Here is a 24,843-nt window from a genome sequence, read left to right on the forward strand (position 1 = left end):
AGCAGCAGCACTCTGTTGACCTAAAATTGTGTTTTTGTACAATAATATATCTTTGATCATTTAGAAATCATCAGTCAGACTCGTACATGCAAAAAATTTAAAATAAGATTTTTTTGTTAATTGCTTTTGGGGGCCCCCTGGTGGCCGCGGGGCCCTAAGCAAGCGCTTAGTACGCTTATGCCTTGGGCCGGCTCTGCACAGGCCTCTCACAGCTTCTTGTACATAATGACGTCACACGCAGCTATGTAGGCACGCGAATTCGCTTCCGGTGTTGTTAGCTAATGATAGCAATTTGGATAGCTAGCGTTATCTATCATTGAATTTATATTCTATCATAACAACAAGACGGAAAATTGTTTGTCGCTTCTCTTGGACTGCTCTCTGCACCTACGTGTTGACGAGACAGGGTGAGTGACCGCCGTAGATGCCAGTCATTTTATTCGGGCTGGTAAAACATTTTATTACATACATTTTGTAATTTAGAAAAATATATACAATTTTCAAACAAATGTGCTGTGTTAAACCACTAATGGTAACATAAGCTAGCCGGCGGTGTTCTTGTTGTATTGTTTGCTTTGAAAAATGTTACCGGGAGGAAGTAGCAAACAGCACCTTTATTATGATGTGTCACGTGGTATTGTCACCGGAGCGGAACTAAAACGATTTGATGTGTCACGTGGTATTGTGACAGTGCCGGAAATGGAAGTTGACTAGCTACAGCAGAGGATCACAGCTGAGAAAGGTAACGAGGCTTGAGCCATTTTTATCTTGTAAATACACTCACGTATGAACTACTAAAGTCGCTTTGCTCCTTGCCATTCGCGCACAACACATTATATTCACACCATTTTTTTATTTTCCCTTCTTAACCTACACAAAGCTAGTTCGCTAGCAGTTAGCCTACTGTATGTAAAATTGTCTAGCGTTAACCTTACACACCGGAAATTTATTTTGATGGTCACTTCAGAATAAACGTCAAAACAGTGCTCACAGCAAGACGATAACGCGATGATAACTTTATTTATCGTGTGACAAACGGCCTTGTAATTACGCTGTGTTCATGTACGCATATTACAATTGTGATGAAACTGCTACAAATACGGCTGTCTTATTTACATTCATATTCAGAGCCGTGACTTCGCAAATCGGACGGAAATGTGAATGCCATTTTTGCGTCGCTTTACGGTGTGCTCAGGTAAACGCATTTTAGTCCTCCGTGTTTATTCCAAATGTACAGCTTTTAAATGACGTATCGTTGGAAGCACTTTTGAGTTTAGGGGTGTTTGGGTGACCCCAAATTAAGTTATTCTAAGCGACCGTATTTCGATTTTTTAACCCATTGTGATTTAAATGTTTTAGATTTGACAGCTGTATTATTATCATCCATCCATCCATCCATTTGTTCTTCTTAAATTGGGGGTCACTTTATAAAACAAAACATGACTTCCATCCCTAACTATTTGACTATTAATGTCCCAGGTTATGGTAGCACTGTATCAGGAATGCTTTCAATGGATAAATAAGTAAAACACTTCCGATATTAGATTATTCTCCATGCATACAGTAAGGATAATATTGATTTAGCTTTTACAATCCCATTGTTGAGCCAGCATGCTGGAGATGCTTAGTTGATTGGTTTATTAGTTGGGTTACAACATTTTTTGAATGTGTTTTCTTATTTCCTTTTATGATCCAATGGAAATGTTTGTGCGCATTCCAGCGCTGTGATGTTATGGCAGCCGCCAGTGTGACCAGACCTGGTGGCATTCACTCGGTTGAAAAGTCTCAGTTGATTCTAAGAGGTAACAAGCTCCTAATTCTTCAAAGACAAAAATGTCATTGTACCTTTTGATGGCCATACCGTATTTATGTTGGGTCACACAGCTGTTGTTACACTACTGTTACGACTTGGAGTCTTGTAAACTCTGTAAAGATGGCTGACCCCAGATCTCAGCTGGATGTGCAACGGCAGTTGAATGGCGCCGCCACGGAACAGGGTCGTCATCCGCAGTCCGGAAATCTCCAAAGCAGTCCTGTTGTGGCTCCGTCTTGCAGTGAAATAGTGCAGACTTTTTACGAGATTTCGCAAAGCCGCGTTTAATAACGTAATAAGGGTAGTGTAGTGTAGTGTAGTGTAGTGTAGTCGGACTGTCTGATTGTGGCAGTCCGCTCCCTGTATGATCAGTGCCAGAGCTTGGTCCGCATTGCCGGTAGTAAGTCGGACACGTTTCCAGCGAGGGTTGGACTCCGCCAAGGCTGCCCTTTGTCACCGATTCTGTTCATAACTTTTATGGACAGAATTTCTAGGCGCAGTCAAGGCGTTGAGGGGATCTGGTTTGGTGGCTGCAGGATTAGGTCTCTGCTTTTTGCAGATGATGTGGTCCTGATGGCTTCATCTGGCCAGGATCTTCAGCTCTCACTGGATCGGTTCGCAGCTGAGTGTGAAGCGACTGGGATGAGAATCAGCACCTCCAAGTCCGAGTCCATGGTTCTCGCCCGGAAAAGGGTGGAGTGCCATCTCCGGGTTGGGGAGGAGATCTTGCCCCAAGTGGAGGAGTTCAAGTACCTCGGAGTCTTGTTCACGAGTGAGGGAAGAGTGGATCGTGAGATCGACAGGCGGATCGGTGCGGCGTCTTCAGTAATGCGGACGCTGTATCGATCCGTTGTGGTGAAGAAGGAGCTGAGCCGGAAGGTAAAGCTCTCAATTTACCGGTCGATCTACGTTCCCATCCTCACCTATGGTCATGAGCTTTGGGTTATGACCGAAAGGACAAGATCACGGGTACAAGCGGCCGAAATGAGTTTCCTCCGCCGGGTGGCGAGGCTCTCCCTTAGAGATAGGGTGAGAAGCTCTGCCATCCGGGAGGAGCTCAAAGTAAAGCCGCTGCTCCTCCACATCGAGAGGAGCCAGATGAGGTGGTTCGGGCATCTGGTCAGGATGCCACCCGAACGCCTCCCTAGGGAGGTGTTTAGGGCACGTCCGACCGGTAGGAGGCCGCGGGGAAGACCCAGGACACGTTGGGAAGACTATGTCTCCCGGCTGGCCTGGGAACGCCTCGGGGTCCCCCGGGAGGAGCTGGATGAAGTGGCTGGGGAGAGGGAAGTCTGGGCTTCCCTGCTTAGGCTGCTGCCCCCGCGACCCGACCTCGGATAAGCGGAAGAAGATGGATGGATGGATGGGTAGTGTAGTAAAGCGAACCACAAACAGTGTATTCTGTTGTACAGACACACACACTCCAACCACTTTCCTGCTTTCCCAATCCCCGTATATCAGCTTGTATTTGACACAGGCCCCCATATTCCCATATAGCTGCCCGGGTTATGCCTGATTTTTATTTTTATTTTGGACCTCCAGAATCAGCATCCATTTGTGTCAACGAGGTGAGGTTACGTCTGAAAACTTTTGACAAGTTGACTTCATGTCCAACGCCTCCCTGGAAGCTGCAAAGTGTAAAATACAATCCGCTTTGAAAACTATGTATTTTATTTTGAAAGAAAACCGGATCATTTATTTTGTTTTTGTGGATAACTTTTTGTCCAATACAAGCAGAGTTTAGCTAACTAAATATAGAAGCTCTTAATGACAAGACTTTACTTTCACTGCAGTTTACCAGTTCTTTTGTCCTGAATGCAGACTCGTAGGCTGGCACAGAATGTCTTTGTGACTGAACTCCTGAATTGGTCCTGAGTGGGAGAATAAACACACCCACTAATTTAATCAGAAAAAGGCATTTCTATGTCTTAAGTATTTTTAGGCAGCCTTTTTTTATGTGTCTCAAATATTCAACTCCTCTGATATAACATGTACTAAAAACTCTGCAGACAGATAGTTTTTGTTCAAATCATTTTTGAGTTTGTGTATAGAAAACATTTTTTTCCTGAAATAATCATTAAATGTGTTTATGTGTTGGTACACATTACTTTACAATACCTCAAATTCAAACTGCACCTTAATGTACTTTTATTAAATATAAGCTACGGTAGTTGGGTTTTAAAAAAAACTCCACAATCTGGGTCACCGCTTGCCGTTAATCAAAGCTCTGGTGAGAAGCACTGATGTAGTAATTAAAGAATACAAATAATAATTCAGCATTTGAAGTGTTGTTTAGTAAATGTTTAATTGAAATTAAAGTCTTATAGTATTCACTACACCACTGATACGTTGTTTACTGCAGAATGTTTGTGATGACAAACAAAAAAACAAAAAAAACTTTTGAGAGAAAAAAAAGTTGTTCTTTTTACTCCCACAAAATTTACCGAAAAAGAAGCAAAACAGTGGCACTGAAACCGAGGTACGGACCGTAGCGTGGGTTACCTGTATCTCTAGTAAACACAATTATATATACAGTATGAACAAAATGACAGTTGTCAGCTCTTAAGATATATTAACGCAATCAAACATGGGGGAAATAAGTCAATCAAACATGGTGAAAATGATACTGCAGTAATAAACAGTAGGGATGCGGTAATCGGTATAATTCTTCACTGGACAATCTGCCTTTAATAATAATAATAATAAAAAAGTAAATTGTGAAATTAATCGAGATGGGATGATATGAAAAAAATAATTGTGATAATTTTTTTTGCCATATCGCCCAGCCCTATTGGACACCTTGCCTGTTAATTGAGCACAAATAACACACTTTTCACAGTGTTGCTGTCTGATTTGTTCTAAGTGGTATCTGCGAAGCCACAGTCTCCCAAGCTGCCAAGCCGTCACTCTCGGCTCAGCTCCTTTGTGGAGGTTACTGCAGATGGCCTGTCCAGCGAAACCAAGAAGACAGGCAAACGCAGTGGACACCTTGAGATGCAGTGGAATGAAGACCTCACTCTGTGAGAAGCTGTTTTATATTACATAGTCCTACAGTTATAGAGACATTAGATTTTATAAGATGTCGTAATTTTTACCATCTGAATATTGACTGCTTTTTAAAAAAATATATATTTCCAGAAATGTGACGCCTCAGAGTCGTCTGGATCTAAAGCTCTGGAGCTGCCACACGCTGCGGAAAGAGTTGCTTGGGAGCGCCACGATAGACTTGCTGGACACTTTGCAATTGCACGATGGCAAGAGTAAGAAAGCACCTCAAACACAGACTTATTTATAAACACTGATGTGGAAACTTCAATAAATGCAAGTACAGGAGTGCCTAATGATACAAGTTTAATTGGCAGGTCGTACCTTGAAAAACTCTTCATATTGTGAAACAATCTTCCCCTTTAAATTGAATTAAAATCAATTTGATTGGCGCTTTGCGCCCACAACATCACAATTTTAAATTGTAAAATGCTTAAAAAAAAAAACAATGAGATAATATTGTATGAAAAGCAATACAATATAATGTATTTTATGAGGTAACGTAATAATAATAATGTTCAGAATTTACCTTGGAAAGTGGACTTCAGTGGTATCTCCTTCCAGCAGCTTTTCTGTCCAATACACCATCAGCAGCTTCTCCATATTTTCATATAATAAATGTTTAGACATTATTGGACATCTCCTGATCAGAAACCATTCATACTACTTGTATACATTTTACATTTATACATGTATTCACAGCACTACTTGTATAAAGTATACATTTATACATGTACAGTACTCTCTTAACACTACTTGTATAAACTTTGCCTTTATACATGTACAGTAGACTCTAACAATACTTGATAAACTGACACATGCTTTGGTTGAAACCTCTCGCAGATTAATTGTGTTAAAATGTTTAATCCTATAAATCATGATGAACTATTGGCACAAATGCATTGATTTTGACTAAATCTCTGCTGAGGCATCTCTGTGTGGAATTTGCATTGTGTGTGTGTGCGTGCGTGTGTGTTTCCTCTGAATACTTGCGCCATAGCTGGCAAACTGAATTGAAAACTGTAGTTATGCCTTGAACCCACCAGGAGGAGACAAAGATTAGTGGAGGAACAATTTTTGAAAATGTTGCAAAAGGAAAGTAAAACTCTAATGATATTAAAGCTGCACCATTCCACAATATAATGTGTATCACAATGTTCTTACTTTCTCACATATGTGCGCACACATACACCATGTTAAGGGCTGTGCGCTTAGGTTATTTTTTTTTTTTTTTAGAAAAGTTTGTTTTAATAATAATAATAATTATTATTAATATTTGTATTAGTAGTACTGTTTTAAAGAAACCTCTGCCGTTTTTCATGGAAGGTCCTGGAAGGACTGTTGACAACTGGAATTTCTCAACAGAAATGAATAGAAAGACTGAAAATAATCCATCAAGTCAAAAAACATGACACGCGCTCTCTCACTGCACATTACATTCATGCGTTTAATAAAGACATGTCATTTCCGCGAGCTGATGACTGATAGATAGCCAGCGAGCATCGCCAGCTATCAGCGGTTATAATCAGCCAACTCGCTCTAGATGTCGGGAAGAGGGACAAAGAAGTGTGATTGTGATGCAGCTCCTTAAGTAAAAAGGAAAAGAAAAACAATATTTACAAACCAGATGGCATCTTAGCAGGATTGTAGTGTAGTGCAAAAGAACATAATCCAACTAATTTTTATTGCTTGTTCATCACCCTTTTGTTTTATGTCCAAACCACATTGTCTCTTTGTCTCTAATCTAGTGGAGAATGTCCAACTGAGCCTGGCACTACAGACAGAGAACAAAGGCTTGGTTGTAGTGGGAGGCGAGCTCAACGTCTGCTTGGACGGCATGGTTGTTGATCTGGGATCACTGCCCAATGGCAGCACAGCAGCAGACAGTGAGTCCTGCTTTATACGCACGCACACGTAAACATTTAACCACTCTCACAGATAATTACTGAAATGTACATGAAGGATATATGTGTTTTATATGTACTCTCATCACAAAAAGGTTTTGCTTATATCCATAAAGCTTTCAGACAAAAAAACACATTTAATTTTTAGGGCAAGTAATTGTGCACTATTTAATATTGACTATCAATAGTAAATAGAAGGAAACAAAACCACTTTTCTCACAGGCGCATCAATGATAAGGAAACTTGTACTAAACATTTAGGTCCGCTTCTAACTGCTCTGCAATATTAATAGAAGCCAAGACTAATAAAAGCACACAAAATTAAAAAAAATGTCCACCATGTCGCGCTTCCACTCCAATACAAATACCCTTCCTATCAAAGAACCTTACTAAAATGGTTGTACTTGAGTAAATACTTGACGACTATACGACAGTATAAAAAAAGTACACCATAATTGTAAGTTGTGTGCATTTCATTATGTCTTAATGACGAGGTAAGTCCATAACATGCTAAACGACTGACTGAATGATTGTATCAGTGTGTGTGATTTAATATAAACAAGTGTGCGCTCGTTTTTTTTGCGTGTGTGTGTGAATGTTCCCACCGAAAAAGATGTACTCCTATCACCGGAAGAGCGCTGCCAAAACCGAACTTTGTGATGACATAAGCAATACGCACAGGATTGTCTAGATCGTAGGCAGCATGCCCACTAAGTGGACGTACTTTAATGTATCCGAGATAATTTCTGCAGACAGACATCTCCAAAATTTAAGATGACACTGGAGAGAAAGGCTTCCAGCAGTGCGAAGCAAGTGTGACTTCAGGTTCTCTGCAGCGCTTGCTTTTTGTCGCGAGCATGGAGCGACAGAAGTAAAGAGTCTCGAAAGATTTTCCAAATAGTCAATTAATCCCAATGACAAATTAGAATAATTCAGTTTATTTGGTCAGCTGTGCTTAATAATGAATTGTGCTGAAAGCAAGAAGTCACGCAGCATCTAGCATTTACATAGCCTGTAGAGTGGGGTTAAAAACATTACTGACAGATTCTACGTAGCCTGTTAAAGGGGAACTACACTTTTTCAAGAGATTGCCTATTGTTCACAATCATTACGAAAGATATAATGATGTTTTTTTTCCTTTGGCATTCTAAATATTAAATAAATGCGATCAAAAGTCTGCTTACAATGGAGGCTATGGGAGCCGGGCAATTCCGCCTACAAAGCCCTTAAAAAAACATCCAAACACCTCCATTCAGGTTTCATATACATTATGTAATTGTTATTTATTGGATTATATGGGCAAAAGAGCAGAGCTCCCATTGGCTCCACTGTAAGTAGACTTTTATTTACGTTTATTTAATATTTAGAATGCATTAAGAAAATCCTTCTGTTATCTTGTCTTTCATTATGATCGTGAACGATAAGCAACTTTTAAAAAAATGTGCAGTTACCCTTTTAGCATTCACAGTAATAATAGATGACATGGCCTAAAATTAATTTTGCAATATCTGTTTTGGCCTTTCGATAACCATATACAGTAGTACCTCAACTTGTGAGCTCACTTGGTTCTTTGACCAAGCTCATAATTCAAAACACTCTCATCTCAAATCAATATCAGTAATTGAAATAAATTAAAATCAATTTATTGGTGATTGTCCCCCCAAAAGAACACATTTTAAACTTGTAACATCCCTTTAAATATACAATCTAGGGTTAAGATAGTAAATATTGCATTCAAAACAATACAATAGAATGTACAGTATTAATGTGAAATAAAGCATTGATATTGTACAGCCTTTACCTTGGGGAGCGTACTAATGCTTTGACTTCTTTAGGGCTTCTTTTTCATCGAGTAGCAATAGGAACTAGGAAATCATTGTTTTTATTGTCTTTGAGTTACAGCTCTGAGGTCAGAGTTGACAACAATGATGTATTTTGTGTATTTCATACATGATTTCCAAGTTACTGGCAGAGGATATTTTCTCTGCAATTGTTGTAACGCTTTCTTCTAAATTTGAAATGTAAGGTCATGAAAATCTGATCAAAACATTTTCCCAAAAGGTTAAAACAGTAAACAAGAATGTCAGACAGTGCAGCACCTCTCCGTCTTTCTTCTTTCACATGAGTTGTCAGACAGTGCAGCACCTCTCCGTCTTTCTTCTTTCACATGTTACAGAGCATATATGTTGCTTGTTATGACTGTGGTTGTGGAGTATTAAACAAGAGTGAATAACGTTGTTGACACTGCTGAGTCGTGCTTTTCTCAGTAGTTCAGTGTCTTCTGATTCCTGCTGTTGATAAGAAAGATGCAAAAAATAGCAAGTGATGATGTGTCCTTTGTTGGTTCTTACATGCCAATAATTATTGGCGTAAACTCCCATCATACCGCCAAGCATTTAGATACTTCATGCACCTGCTAATAAAATCAGAATGTGACAGTCTGAAATGCTAGCTAAGTAGCAGTAAAATCTGTATTTGAGGTCTGGGCTAAATCAAGTATTCCAACACAAAGCAGCCAGCACTTGATCAAGAAACCCGAGGCTGTCTTAAAGTATTGGAAAGGACTGCAAAGACGCAAAACCAGAATAACAACAATGACAAGCACTCTAAGAGAAAGTGAATAAGGCCATGTAAAATTGTAAAAGAATGCAAATTGAAATTGTCAGTCTGCAGTACATGAGTAGGAGAGTCAGAATACTGATGCGCTGAAGATACTGTCAAACATAGAGGACCAAGGATTTCTTTTGACACTGAGAGAAGGGATGTGACATGTTGAAAATATAATAAAAGGGAGAATGAAAATGTTCTCCCCGTGACTGCGTGGGTTCCCCCGAGTATTCTGGCTTCCTCCAACCTCTAAAGACATGCACCTGGGGATAGGTTGATTGGCAACACTGAATTGGCCATAGTGTGTGAATGTGAGTGTGAATGTTGTCTATCTGTGTTGGCCCTGCGATGAGGTGGCGACTTGTCCAGGGCGTACCCTGCCTTCCGCCCGAATGCAGCTGGGATAGGCTCCAACCATCCACGCAACCCCGAGTGGGACAAGCGGTAAAAAATGGATGAATTGAAACAGACATCAGTATTTGGAGTCTAAATTTACATTACATATAGCCTTGGTCATCATTTTAGCACTCTTAACATTGACCACAGTTCCATTCAGCTAGAGTTCTTCAAAGAACCAGTGTCTTACGGAAATGTAAAAACATAGTTTAATGCAACTATGCTACTAACAATGCATTGTGATGGCAAGTTAATGGAATACTTTACAACATGGTGAACTGCCAGTTCTTGGCTCAGGTGTGGAATGGAAAAACCTCTTGGTGTACCCAAGCTGTTTTCGGGCACTGGTGCTGCCCAGGAAGAAGTCTTGTTGGACTTTGTTTCTTATGCCATACTTGCTAACCCTCCCGGATTTTCCGGGAGACTCCCGAAATTCAGCGCCTCTCTCGAAAACCTCCCGGGACAAATTTTCTCCCGAAAATCTCCCGAAATTCAGGCGTACCTGGAGGCCACGCCCCCTCCAGGTCCGCATGGAGCAATGTTGTTGTAATATATTGAGTTGGAGGCAATAAACAGGCGAGGGGATGAAGTACTGTACGTCTCTTTACTGTAGACTTCAGAACAGACTCACACACTTGACGTCAGGTGCGCAACACCACGTAAATCGTTGGCCAACCAAAAAGTAACCCCAGTACGCTATAGCCAACATTCACCAGGAGATGGCAACAGACAAACATAGATCACTCTATTACATTACTCCCCTTTTAGAATTGTAGAAGTTACTCAAAAGAAATAAACAACCCAACCAAAAAATGCAGCAGCTCAATTAAAAAACTGTACTTAAGCCACATTCTTTTTTTTTTTTAGTACTGAACTCTTAACCCTCATTTGTAAACAATAACATGCTTATTAAACAAACAGTATTTGTACATCTTTAACACAGATTTTTATACTGTCTTCAGAGATTCAGTTTTTTTGGTGGTACTCGAAACCTTTCTGGGTACCTGCGGATCACTGGTGGGGTTTTTGTTGTGGGTGATCTGGGTTCTGATGATGGCAATGAATCTGGTTCAATGATGAGACTAGTTTGTGTCTGACTCACTGATGGTCCTGATGATGGAACTGAAACAGCACTGTCCAGTTGTACTGATGGCACATTTTCTGCAACTGGTGGTGACTAGATAACTGGCAGTCTCTCCATGTTTTCTCGCCATGGTAACATGTGATCCACATGCACTGTGCGCTGTCTCTGTCCCTCTTGATAGATAGATAGATTGATATATATATATCAATCTATCTATCTAAGTATTTCTTATATATATATATAAAAGAAAATACTTCACTTTCAGTGAATTCTAGCTATATATATATACTGTATATATATATGAAATACTTGACTTGGTGAATTCTAGCTGTAAATATACTCCTCCCCTCTTAGCCACGCCCCCAACCACGCCCCCCCCCACCTCCCGAAATCGGAGGTCTCAAGGTTGGCAAGTATGCTTATGCATAGTATTGCAGAAGCAAAATTGGATCAATGAAGTCAATAGACAATACACTAATGTTCATTCAGTCCGTGGGAAGCCAGGACCACCTCTAAAATTGTTCAATTGTGTTTTAAAGTTTTTTTTTTTGTTTCTTCACAAGACGAACACATTTAAGGGGTGAGGAACTTAAATTTTACAACAAAAAAAAGCATTATATTTGAAAGTCAATCTAAAATTACAGTATAGTGGGGGGAAAAAAACTTCCCTTTGGCTGCTGACGTTTGCAATTACGCAACAGCTCTCAAACTTTTTTTCCCACGTACCACCATAATGACCAACATTAAAATATAGTAGCATAGTTGGCCTAAGTATTCATTAAAATCAAGGCAGAGTTTTTATTCAAGAACTATATATATTTTTTTGCCACTGTAACATTGCACATAGTTTGAACAGCAACACTGTTTGAATATAGGAAAATAAAACACTGCACTTTGATCACTTTAATTTAAGTGATTCTTTGGCGTGCTACTAGATGGAGCCCGTACCATAGTTGGACAATCCCTGCACATACATATTGTGTATTCAACAATTTGCTCACGCATTTGTTGACAAAGTGGTGACCCTCGCCCCATCCTTGTTTGAGAATGACTGAGCATTTCTTGGAATCTACTTTTACACCCAATCATGGCACCCACCTGTTCCCAATTTGCCTGTTCACCTGTGGGATGTTCCAAATAAGTGTTTGATGAGCATACCTCAACTTTATCAGTATTTATTGCCACCTTTCCCAACTTCTTTGTCACGTGTTGCTGCCATCAAATTTTAAAGTTAATGAATATTTGCAAAAAAAAAAAGTTTATCTGTTTGAACATCAAATATGTTGTCTTTGTAGCATATTCAACTGAATATGGGTTGAAAATGATTTGCAAATCATTGTATTCCGTTTATATTTGCATCTAACACAATTTCCCAACTCATAGGGAAACGGGGTTTGTATTATTCTCTCTCGACTTTTATTCATCCACTTGATCATTTTATGTCAAGTGTCAGGGCATTCAGTGGTTGTAGAAAACTATACATATGCTGTCAAAATGAGCGCGGGGGACAGGATCAAGTCCCCTACCTAGAGGTTGCACTCCACTCTTTTTCGGGCGAGAATCATAGACTCAGAGTTTGAATTGTTGCGTTTCATCCTAGTCACTTCACACTCGAAGAGCCTGGCTAGATGAAGCCAGCAGGACCACATAAACTGCAAAAAACAGAGACCTAATCTTGCTGCCACCAAACTGGATCCCTTCAACGCCTCGATTGCATCTAGATATTCTGTCCATAAACGTTATCAACAGAATCGGTGGCAATGGGCAGTACTGGCAGAATCCAACCCCCACTGAAAACTGGTCTGAATTACTGCCAGTTATGCGGATCAAGCTCTGACACCGATCATACAGGGAGCATATCGCCACAATCAGGCGGTACTTCATACTCTCTGAGAATTCCCCACAGGACTTTTAAAGGGACACGGTTGAATGCCTTCGCCAATTTTACAATGTACATGTAGACTAGTTGGGCATGCACCCTCATAGACCCTGCCAAGATTGTATTGTGTCCTGGTCCACAGTTCCACGACCAGGACAAAAAACACACCGCTCCTCCTGAATTTGAGGTTTGACTGTCCGACGTTGCTTCCTTTCCAGTACACCTAAATTGACCTTACCAGGAAGGCTGAAGGGTGGGATCCCGCGATAGTTTGAACACATCTTCCGGTTCCCCTTCTTGATGAGAGTAACCACCACACCAATGCAATGCTGCAGCGTTTTGTCAACCTCAACAGGCCCATAGCATCCAGAGCCTTAAAGTACCAGTATAGTGGGGAAAAAAGTTGACTTTATATGCTTGTGTTTTGTTGTATCCATTAAACCATATCCAACCGTATTTACAATCCGCAAAGTATGTAAAACACAGTTGTGACAGACTCCAGCTGTCGGGTGGGTTCCAAGGACCATCAAGGAATGACATACTGGGGAGCAGGTGTAGACTTCTTTATTTTTGCAAATAAGAAAAAGTCTTTGGCGAGTTGCTTTTCAGCTCCGCTTCGCTCTGCTCGCTCCTCCACTCCAGCTCTTCAGCTGCGTGCGTCGTCGTCTCCCTTGCGCTCTTTGTCGCTCTTGCTCAGCGTCAGCTTCCCTCTGGCTCCTTCTCTTTCTCTTTCTCGTTCGCTCTGCATCCGCCTCTTGTTGTGTCTGTCTTCTCTCTCCGTCTATCTCCCCGACGTTTACGTCTCCCGCCCTTATACGGTGCGAGAGGATAATTATATTGTCCACAGCTGCGCGATCCACGCACCTTATCCTGATTACGTCGTCGCTCCTGGCGCGCCACGCCATCTTGGAGCGGGCTCCGGTGTGCCCTGCCTCCCTGTTGGACTGCCGGCCACGCCTCCTCGCCGCCATCTTGGAGCGGGCTCCGGGGGGCCACGCCTCGCTGTTGGTCTGCCGGCCCCGCCTCCCTACAACAGTTTAGACATCACAAAATGAATATTCCGCTCCGAATACCTTCGGCTATTTCCGGCGATTGACGTCAAAATGGGAATGCCTCTGCACACTGACCATACTATCAGATCAGTCATACTGGAAATACGCAAAAATTAGACCGATGTGCTGTCTATCATTTACAATCTCTATATAAGACATGAACACCTATGTTTTTCTTTTTTTTAATGCAGTCTTAAGTCGTAAATAAATAGATACATGAAAAGTCAGCTAACAATGTCGTTAATGGGGGCTCTCTATTTTGCCCACGAAACCCTCAAAATAACCATCCAAAACCCGCCAACAATATTCTTTATACATATCGTGACCTGAATATTAACCAAATATTAGCGATGTTGTTATTCTAAGCGCTAATGCAAACAAACTATTTCTTACCGTCGCAGTAATACACACAGACAGCTAAGAATCATGCCACTCATCTGGATAATAGGAGCATTTAGCCTTGAATCTAGAAGCTGTCTCCATCTCTGGGTATACATTGAATGTCACAGATTAACAAACACACAACCGAAGACAGTGTCTGCAGGGAGACTTTCTTGTTAAACCCTCGTGTGCATCATGATTAATTCTTCATAGAAATGGGAAGATATGGACATCTTATCAGTCATCATCGGAGTAAGAGAAGACATTGTACAGTAAGCTATCATGTTATTATGTTTGTAGTTTGTCTTTCTTGTTAAGCATGAAGCAATAATGCTATAGTGTTTCACTAAAGCTGGAATTTTTTAGCAAAGCTTCTAAAACTTGTCGCTCATCCACCTTATATTCAGGATCAACAATATAAGGTTCTGAATCATCATTTTGCCCAAAGTAATCGTTGTTGGCTCTCACAAAGTCTGCACGATTTGCAATGTTTTTGGTGGGGAAGGGATATGCGGTCCCTACCACTACGTCACACGATGACGTGTCTGGCTTCCTCATTATCTCTCAAAATGGCTTGAGAATCTCCCTGAGATTGATACTATTTTGATCGTATCTATTTATTCGCAAACTTTGGAAGTCTTTAGGTGTCATAAATCAGATATATGTGATAATAGCTTCAATATAGAGGCAACTTGATTTTCCACTCTATTAGTACTTTAAAGAACTCCGGGCAGATCTCATCCACCTTCACGGCCCTGCCACCGAAGAGCTTTTTAACTTTTTAACAGCCCATCACAGAGTCCCCAGACACTGCTTCCTCACAGGAAGACATGAAGTTTGGGTTAAGGAGGTCTTCGAAGTAGTCCCTCCACCGATCCACAAATTCCCAAATCGAAGTCAACAGCACACTGTTTTCTTCCTGAGGCGGCGAATGATTTTACAGAGTCGCTTTGAAGCCATCCAGAAGAGTCAAAAAATGTATGAGTTTGCAGTGATTGCTTAGTTAAAGGTTTGTTTGATAGACTTTTAAAGTTTATTAATTCCCATTTAAGTATTATCTTGATATCATTTGTATTTTTTAAACACGTTTGCTACAAGTGTTTCATAAAGCACCAACTGAGTCTAAATAAAATAAAGCAAATATAAGCTAAACCTAAAAGAGTTAAGCTTTTACCAATGGCAACAATCATAAATAAAGCTTTCAGCACATACACAATGTTGACATCTATAGTTATATTTTGATAAAGACGGGGGAAAACACACTACTCGTAAACTGTGTGTACAACAGCAACAAACATCAGTAGACACAAAGTTAAATCATGAAATGGAACCTTACCCGAGCAAAAATGAGAAATCCGGGTCTTGATACCAATTTCCTTGACCCAGCCACAAACAAAGAAGTTGTAGACCTCCATGCTTTTCAAGTTTCCATCTGTTTTGTCGTGTACAATGGCGTCTAAAGCATATTGGTTCGATATTTCTGACAACGCGACGGACGTATAATCTTTGATATCACTCGACAAATCTTTTTTTTTTATAAAGTATAGGAATTCATTCCATTCCAAAGTTTTATTTTTTTTGCTATTATCTGCTTTTTGCAGGAAGATTTAAGCCTCTTTTGTACTCGGTTTGCGCGCTGCATACTGTACAACAGCCATCTTGGCTTGGTCAACCACCACTGATTTTCATTTCTGGAAAATAAGTCACGTGTTGAAATACAAACAATTGCCACTCCCGCCCGTCGCCTCTCACTGCTTGGAACACCAGAGTGGAGGAGAGTCCCACTCCTATCGAGAAGACTGGTTTTAGAACCCTTGCTGTGCATCGAAGTGAGTCCAACTCTGTCCAGATGAAACCTCGTGCACCAGCTCAGGGTTCTTTCCCCCCAGTTAGGTGACGTTTCCACATCCCAAAAACTAGCTTCTGTAGCTGAGGATCAGACCGACAAGGGCCCTGCCTTCGGCTGCCACCCAGCTCCCAATCCACCCGACCTTTATGGCCCCTCCTATGAGTGGTGATCCCAAAGGAAGGGGAACCCACGTTTTCTTTTCGGGCTGTGCCACTGGCCACCAGGCACTCGCCATTGAGACCCACCTCCAGGCCTGGCTCCGGGGGGAGGCCCAGGTGACCCGTGTCCAGGCGAGGGATATCTGTGTCTCTCTTTGTGTTTCTTCATAGTGGTCTTTATTAATATGATCATGTAAAAATGTACAGCTGTTGCGGTAGTGAGCAAATGGAATATGGAATATATACTATATATATATATATATATTTGATAATGATAAGTCAACAATAAAATGATGTATTGACTAAAAAATTGGTCAATATTTCTGCGGCAGCACTAATTTTTAGTAAAATAAAGTTTATTATTGGTTGAAGTCCAGTATTATTAGTTCCAGTTTGTAGTTTTGTTACACATCTCTACTGAGCAATGACAGCCCTCTTGTATTTGTGTATGTATTTCACAAGAAAGGACAATTGTTCCTTGACAGGAAACTTTAACCACTGAAGGCAGTTTTCAAGCTCTGAATTTACCTTGGCACTATCTTTGGATTGTATTTGTTTAGCGAGCAGATGTGTAATGCCAAAACACTTCCTTTTCCTCACTTTTAATGTGAACTGTGAAGTAAATCAGTGCACCTCTGCACTGCACTGAATGCACATTATGAATACATGTACCATTACACCCTTAGTATATATAATTACAAAAACAAGAAGTCCATCCACCGTTGTATTTACTTTGGACTGATAAAGTACAAAGCTTGGTTAAAACCAGCATGCAAAATAAAAGTAGTAAGTTCTAAATTTTGCTCCCCAAAAACACTTTTTGAAAATACAAAAGGTAAATTATAAACCTGTGACATCCCGGTAGTTTTTGAGTGCTATACTTTCTCCTTTCACTCTTTCCAAATTTTTTTTTTTTTTTTTTGACTTTAATTGATGTTTATTGAAACACATGCAAAAGCACACACACACACGACATGCACACAACATGAGTCAGTTTGCACAGTAGATGTTTGTGTGTGTCTCCGCCCTTATAATGAGTGTACTACATGCTTGGAAAATGTCACAGGCTTCTTTTCAAATGAATTACAATGTAATGGTTAGATGAACGACTACCAAAATTGTATTAAGTTGCTGTTTCCTTCCACGTTATCATGCACAGACTAACACTTCACATTATTGCAGAGGGAACACAAACTGTATCAACGTTTTTAACCGCAGAAACGATCACTTCACACAAACTACATTCAGATTACGTAACCAAAAAAGCTTCATAAAATAAACGCTAGTGATTATTCATCACGATGATTGTGTACATTTCTATCTCTATCTGTTTTTTGGTTTTTTTTTTAACCAAAAGGTTATTGTAGCTGTTAGTTGTTTTATTTGCAAGGTACAGTACTTTTATTCTAACCAATCAATCCTCTGTTCTTGCTAAGGAAGTCAGTACTAATCATGGATTTCAAAATACAGTATGTACACTACATACGTATTGACATTCTAATTTCAGATGTGAGGCCAGCATTTTACTTAGCTTTGTGGTTTGGAGACAAACATACAGTTGGTAAGCTGCCTTTATACACACTCTCCTACACGTACACATGCAGCTCTCACAGATTCTAGCGGAACGTACGTGAAGCAGAGTCCAAAAGCGGACGTCCGCCAGGCCTGTGCGTGCCAAGCTCATATGTAACCACGTGGACTCGCACACAAAAATTCTCGTCATGTTTTTCTCACATCGACCCACATTTAATGTGACACCGTCTTTATTTTGTCGACATTGCATGGTGAAACAAACCTCGAGAGTCCGATGGAGGCAAGATTTTAGGAGGGACAAGCAGAGGCATAAAAGTACCGCGTCATCTAGGACACACCAGTACATACCTGCGTCTCTGTTTTTTTTTTTTACTGTTAGCAGGCAGATCTAAATTGTCAGTGCAGGACGCCATGACTGTAAACAATGCGCAAGAGTTGTGGGAAATTTCAGAGGAAACTACAACGTGGAAGTGCGCTGAACTACGGTAGCGCTGATGACTGCAGACATTCCACATGGAGTACGCTTTGTCCGCTGTATTCTGTGAGATTTTTATACTGCTCCTGCCTTGATCAGTCCCTCCAGGATTTTACCTGCTTGCCATCACGCCAATTGATGCAAATTCATTCAATTCTCGCGTATTATGCACGGCCTTACAACTTTGTCCAGTCCCTGCAATTTCCCCCACATTTTGGCCAATCGACATTTTCCTTAATCGGATTTGTCTCAGCAGCACTCAAACGCAATGCAACTGCCATACCAATCAAATGTCTCCCTTCATCACCCCAAGTCTTCACTTTCTTTTTTATAAATGGTTGATTTATATAGGCTAGTGAGGTAAAGTTTTGCACCTGACAAGTTTCGGCTATCTTGCTTCTACAGCCTTCATCAGAGGTGTCACGTGATGTTAGCGTGACGTCATCTGTGACGTGTTACAGGTACAAAACTTTACCTTACTAGCCTATATAAATCAACCATTTATAAATACACATTAGTAGGCTAAATGAACCTCTTCAACGTCTTCACATTCTTGTCTACATTGACAGAGATTAATTAATTCACTCATTTACTACTGATCTTTCACTTATTTATGACTCATTATTTACTTATTTATTACTCATCATTCATTTATTTAACAACAAAATTCACCGCTATAGATCGCTCAGTTACCTGATGTTCTCACCTTAACTGTGGTTAAACTATGTGCAATGTGTTGGAACATAAACAAAAGTTTATAAATGGTTGATTTATATAGGCTAGTAAGGTGAAGTTTTGTACCTGACAAGTTTCGGCTATCTTGCTATTGCAGCCTTCATCAGAGGTGTCACGTGATGTTAGCGTGACGTCATTTGTGACGTGTTATATGGATTGTTCCATCCCACCTGAAGTGGTGGGATGGCGGTGTCCCATGGTGTGCGCCGGGGGTAGGGCGGGTCGCCCCCTTTCGTCTGGATGTCTACCAAACGAGTGTTCCATCCCACTTCAGGTGGGATGGCTAGTAAGGTAAAGTTTTGTACCTGTAACACGTCACAGATGACGTCACGCTAACATCACGTGACACCTCTGATGAAGGCTGCAATAGCAAGATAGCCGAAACTTGTCAGGTACAAAACTTCACCTTACTAGCCTATATAAATCAACCATTTATAAATACACATTAGTAGGCTAAATGAACCTCTTCAACATAATCAAAAGTTTATGATCAACTTTCAATTGTAAAACTTGCACAAATGTGCATGGGCATTTTTGCAACTTGTGGACGACACAGCAGCATAATGGTAGTAATAATAATAATAATAACAGGACAACCTGTGGTGGTTTTTGTTTTACAAACTGCACACATGCGTGTAAACTGTTCATGTAATCAATAAACTTGTCAACAGATGGAGCACAATGTTGGTTAAGATATGTAGTAAAAGTACCAATGATTGCTACACACACATTAGGTGTGGTGAAATTATTCTCTGCATTTGACCCATCACCCTTGATCACCCCCTGGGAGGTGAGGGAAGCAGTGAGCAGCAGCGGGGGCCACGCCCGGGAATCATTTTTGGTGATTTAACCCCCAATTCCAAACCTTGATGCTGAGTGTCAAGCAGGGAGGTAATGGGTCCCATTTTTATAGTCTTTGGAATGACTCGGCTGGGCTTTGAACTCACAACCTACCAATCTCAGGGCGGACACTCTAAGCCACTGAGTAGGTAAATACATCCATCCATCCATCCATCCATCCATTTACTACCGCTTATTCCCTTCACTTACCATGAATTTATATTTTGTGAATTTAGAATATATTGAAAATAACTACATTTTCAGGCAGCACTGTGGAACAAGGGTTAGTAGTGTGCCTCACAATACGAAGGTCCTGGGTTGGATCCTGGGCTCGGGATCTTTCTGTGTGGAGTTTGCACGTTCTCCCCGTGACTGCGGGGGTTCCCTCCGGGTGCTCCGGCTTCCTCCCACCTCCAAAGACATGCAACATTAAATTGTCCCTTGTGTGTGAATGTGAGTGTGAATGTTGTCTATCTGTGTTAGCCCTGCGATGATGTGGCGACTTGTCCAGGGTGTACGCCACCTTCCACCCGTGTGCAGCTGAGATAAGCTCCAGCGACCCCGTATAGGACAAGCGGTAGAAAATGGATGGATGAAAATAACTCATAAAAATGTACATTAAAAAGTGAGTACACCAACAAACTATTTTTACGACAGTACATCTTTTCCAGGGACAATACTAGAAATGAAGCTTTGATATGTAGTGTATCTGGAAAGTATTCACAGTGCTTCACTTTTCCACATTTTATGTTACAGCCTAATTCCAAATCAGAGTAATTTAATTTTTGTCCTCAAAATTCTTCACACAATACCCTACAATGACAATGTAAACAGTTTTATAGGAATTTTAGCAAATTTATTAAAAATTAAAAACTAAAAAAATCACATGTACAAAAGTATTCACAGCCTTTGCTCAAAACTTTTTTTAATGTACCTTTGGCAGAATTACAGCCTCAAGTCTTTTTGAATAGATGCCACAAAGCTTGGCACACCTAATTTGGGCAGCAGGTTTGCTCATTTCTCTTTGCAGCACCTCGCAAACTCCATCACGTTGGACAGGTAGCGTCGGTGCACAGCCATTTTCAGGTCTCTCCAAAGATCTTCAATGGGATTCAAGTTTGGGCTCTGGCTGGGCCACTCAAGGACATTTACAGAGTTGTCCTGAAGCCATTCCTTTGATATCTTGGCTTTGTGTTTAGGGTCGTTGTCCTGATAAAAGATGAACAGTCGCTCCAGTCTGAGCTCAAGCGTGCTCTGCAGCAGGTTTTCTCATCCAGGATGTCTCTGTACATTGCTGCACTCATCTTTCCCTCTACCCTGATTAGCCTCCTAGTTCCTGTTGCTGAAAAACATCCCCACAGCATGATGCTGCCATGTTTCACTGTCGCGATGATATTAGGCCATGGATGAAATGCTGGCTGTCCAGAGTCGGGATCCGGGGTGGACCGCTCGCCTGTGCATCGGTTGGGGACATCTCTGCGCTGCTGACCCGTCTCCGCTCGAGATGGTCTCCTGCTGGCCCCACTATGGACTGGACTCTCACTATTATGTTAGATCTACTATGGACTGGACTTTCACAATATTATGTCAGACCCACTTGACGTCCATTGCATCCGCTCTCCCCTAGAGGGGGAGGGTCACTCACATATGCGGTCCTCTCCAAGGTTTCTCATAGTCATTCACATCGACGTCCCATTGGGGTTGTGAGTTTTTCCTTGCCCTTATGTGGGCTCTGTACCGCGGATGTCGTTGTGGCTTGTGCAGCCCTTTGAGACACTTGTGATTTAGGGCTATATAAATAAACATTGATTCACGTAAAAGAGGTCAATCTTTGTCTTATCAGACCACAGAATGTTGTTTCCCATGGTCTAAGAGTCTTTGAGGTACCTTTTGGCAAACTTTTATGAAGAAATGGCTTCCGGCTGCCATACTGGCCTGATAGGTGGATTTCTGCAGAAATGGTTGTTCTTCTGTAAGGTTCTCCTCTCTCCACAGTGAAATGCTGTTCTGGGTCACCTTGCTCGGGCCCTTCCCTTCCGATCGCTCAGTTTATCTCTAGAAGTAGTCCTGGTGGTTCCAACCTCTCCCATTTATGGATGATGGAGGCCACTGTGCTTATTGGGACCTTCAAGGCAGCAGATTTGTGCCTTGATGAAATCCTGTCTCGGAGTTCTACAGACAATTCCGTCACCTTTATTCTTGGTTTCTGCGCTGCTATGCATTGTCATGTTTAGTCAGATCTTTTTCTCAATGCTTTTCATTATATTTCTTCAATAATTACTTTTTCCTCAGCAAATTTCCATTTCAAACTACTAGAGTTTTTATCAAACAAAAGCAAAACTCACACCTCCAAAGACATGCACCTGGGAATAGGTTGATTGGCAACACTAAATTGGCCGTAGTGTGTGAATGTGAATGTGAGTGTGAAGGTTGTCTGTCTATCTGTGTTGGCCCTGCGATGAGGTGGCGACTTGTCCAGGGTGTACCCCCCTTCCGCCCGAATGCAGCTGAGATAGGCTCCAGCACCCCAGCGACCCCGAACGGGACAAGCGGTAGAAAATGGATGGATGGAAAAGCAAAACTTGTTTTTAATTATCTTTGTCATTTGTATTCATTGATTTCTTTGAAAAGTAGGGGAAAAAATCTGAGGGTTTTTTTTAGGACACATTGCTCAAGCATCCATCTATCTATTTTCTAGCGCTTGTCCATCTCGGGGTCGCAGGGTTTGCTGGAGCCTATCCCAGCTGCACTCGGGCGGAAGGCGAGGTACACCCTGGACAAGTCGCTATGAGAAATGTTATTGAATCTTGAGCTGAATTATTTGAGAAATCAAACTAATTTAATGGATGGAAACGGGCTGACTGATGGTTGTCACAAACATGTTTTTGGCACAAACGTACACTCACAAACATCAGTAGTCCTTTTTCTCCTACAAGTAATTTGTTGCCGAGAATTACGTAGTTGTGTGGTAACGCCAGGACAATGGCCTCCTGTGATGGTGAAGTTGTGTGCATGGTAGAAGGAGGGGTTCTCTTTCCTGAGTTGCAGTGCCAGGCATGAAAGGACTTGTGTGTGCATACATGTGTGTTTTTTGGGGGAGGAGAGCTTTGAGCAGAAATGTGCTCACTCAACTTGAGGTACTGTGTTCTTTTGTGCGTTTTATGGTCTCGTATTAATGCAGCCATGTGTGCACGCACGACAGTACATATGTTTTTCCCTCAAGAGTGTGTGTGGTGTGTGTGCGTGTGTAAGCACGTCTATGTACACAGCTTATAGTGACCTGCATTCAGCCGCTGTTCTGTGGCTCTGTGTCACCATGAACACTCCTCTGTTAGTTTGGAGGTTTTTCTTATTTCCTGCAGCAGGTCTTGTAAACATACCTTGGTTTGGAAGTTACTGAAAACAGCAGGAAGATTTCATCTTTTTGAATACTGACAAACTTTGTGAACCTTAGAAGTACACTTGCAAGTTCATTTTCACTGCAGTGCAGAACTGCTGAGGACTGTTAACCATATTATCATTTGTCTGTTGTCCTTCAATGAATCAATTGCGGACAGCCATAAATGCGAAAACAAAACACAGTTTATATAGAATAATGATAGCTTTACATGAATAAAACAATGTGAAATACATTTGAATAATGAACAAAATATATAAATGAACATTTAACATCACTTAAAACTCTTGTGGGCCAAGATGGAGGAGGACACCACCCTTGTACTTTACTAAGTGTTCTTTCTGGAATTCAATAGTATTTCTCACCTTCTATATCAGGGGTGTGATTAGGTATGGGAATTGATAAGATTTTTCAGGTTCCGATTCCACTTTTCATTCTGCTTAACGTTTTGTTTACTTATCGGTTCTCTTATCGATTCTTATTTACGAAAAAAAGAACAAAAATGTGGATTAGCATCAATTTTGTTTAGTTTAGAGGTATGACCTTACAAAGCCAAGAGTGAGGTCTTAAGAGGCACAAAGCGTACAAAAAAAAAAATTACTTAAAAAAAAATATATAACAAATATACACCTGTAAAATTCATGAATGGTGGGTGTTCAAATCAGGGAATGTCATTGTGATTTGTGCAGATCCTTGAGGCACTCGTGATTAAGGGCTATATAAATACAATTTGAAGTGACTTTGAATTTTAAGAAATGTGAATTTTTTTAATCTCCCTAGAAAGTACATTAGTAAAACTCAAAATATTAGAATGGTTTGTTTAGATTTACAAGATGAAACTAATATATCACTCAGGCTTATATCACAGGCATGATATTAATGAATTCACTAATTTATTACTCATCATTCACTCATTTATGACTCATTATTCACTTATTTATTACTCATCATTCATTTATTTAACAACAAAATTCACCGCTATGGATCACTCTCAACAGCTACCTGATGTCTCACCATAACTGTGGTTAAACTATGTGCAATGTGTTGGAACATAAACAAAAGTTTATGATCGACTTTCAGTTGTAAAACATGCACAAATGTGCATGAGAATTTTCGCAACTTGTGGACAACACAGCAGGTGGCATAATGTTGTTAATAATAATAATAATAATAACAACAGGACAACCAGTGGTGTTTTTTGTTTTACAAACTATTAATTGTTCACATGTATAATCAATAAACTTGTCACCAGATGGAGCACAATGTTCGTCAAGATAATCAATCAATCAATCAAAGTTTACTTATATAGCCCTAAATTACGAGTGTCTCAAAGGGCTGCGACAGCCACAACGACATCCTCGGCTCAGATCCCAATAAGAATTTAGAATATATTGAAATATAACTTTTATAAAAATGTACATATACAGTATCTCGGAAATGTAAGTACACCAACAAACTATTTTTACGACAGTATATCTTTTCCAGTGACAGTTGTAGATGAGATAGGCTCCAGCGACCCCGAAGGGAATAAGCGGTAGAAAATGGATGGATGGAATACTAGAAATGAAGCTTTGATATATAGTGCTTCTCTTTTCCACATTTTGTTATGTATAAGCCTCATTCCAAAACGGAGTAATTTAATTTTTGTCTTCAAAATTCTACACACAATACCCTATAATGACAATGTAAACAGTTT

The 24,843-nt window shown here is 40.6% G+C and overlaps 1 protein-coding gene across 7 annotated transcripts in view; it reads left to right on the forward strand.

Annotated features, from left to right (window-relative positions):
* The first annotated feature begins 285 nt into the window (after nt 1-285).
* The window catches only part of wwp2 (WW domain containing E3 ubiquitin protein ligase 2), a 119,836-nt gene continuing 95,278 nt past the window's right edge, over nt 286-24,843 (forward strand). For 2 of the 7 annotated variants that reach the window (XM_061977738.2, XM_061977743.2), the window contains exons 1-5: nt 613-742; nt 1,721-1,802; nt 4,677-4,833; nt 4,952-5,073; nt 6,607-6,744. In XM_061977738.2, the coding sequence (XP_061833722.1) occupies nt 1,733-1,802; nt 4,677-4,833; nt 4,952-5,073; nt 6,607-6,744 (487 nt within the window). In that variant the 5' untranslated portion in view covers nt 613-742; nt 1,721-1,732. Of the gene's footprint in view, nt 408-611; nt 743-1,177; nt 1,196-1,720; nt 1,803-4,676; nt 4,834-4,951; nt 5,074-6,606; nt 6,745-24,843 lie in introns of those variants that run through there. The other 5 variants (XM_061977739.2, XM_061977742.2, XM_061977741.2 and 2 more) reach the window with 5 other exon arrangements.

This window comes from Nerophis lumbriciformis, linkage group LG18 (genome assembly GCF_033978685.3).
Source record: "Nerophis lumbriciformis linkage group LG18, RoL_Nlum_v2.1, whole genome shotgun sequence".
NCBI lineage: Eukaryota > Metazoa > Chordata > Actinopteri > Syngnathiformes > Syngnathidae > Nerophis > Nerophis lumbriciformis.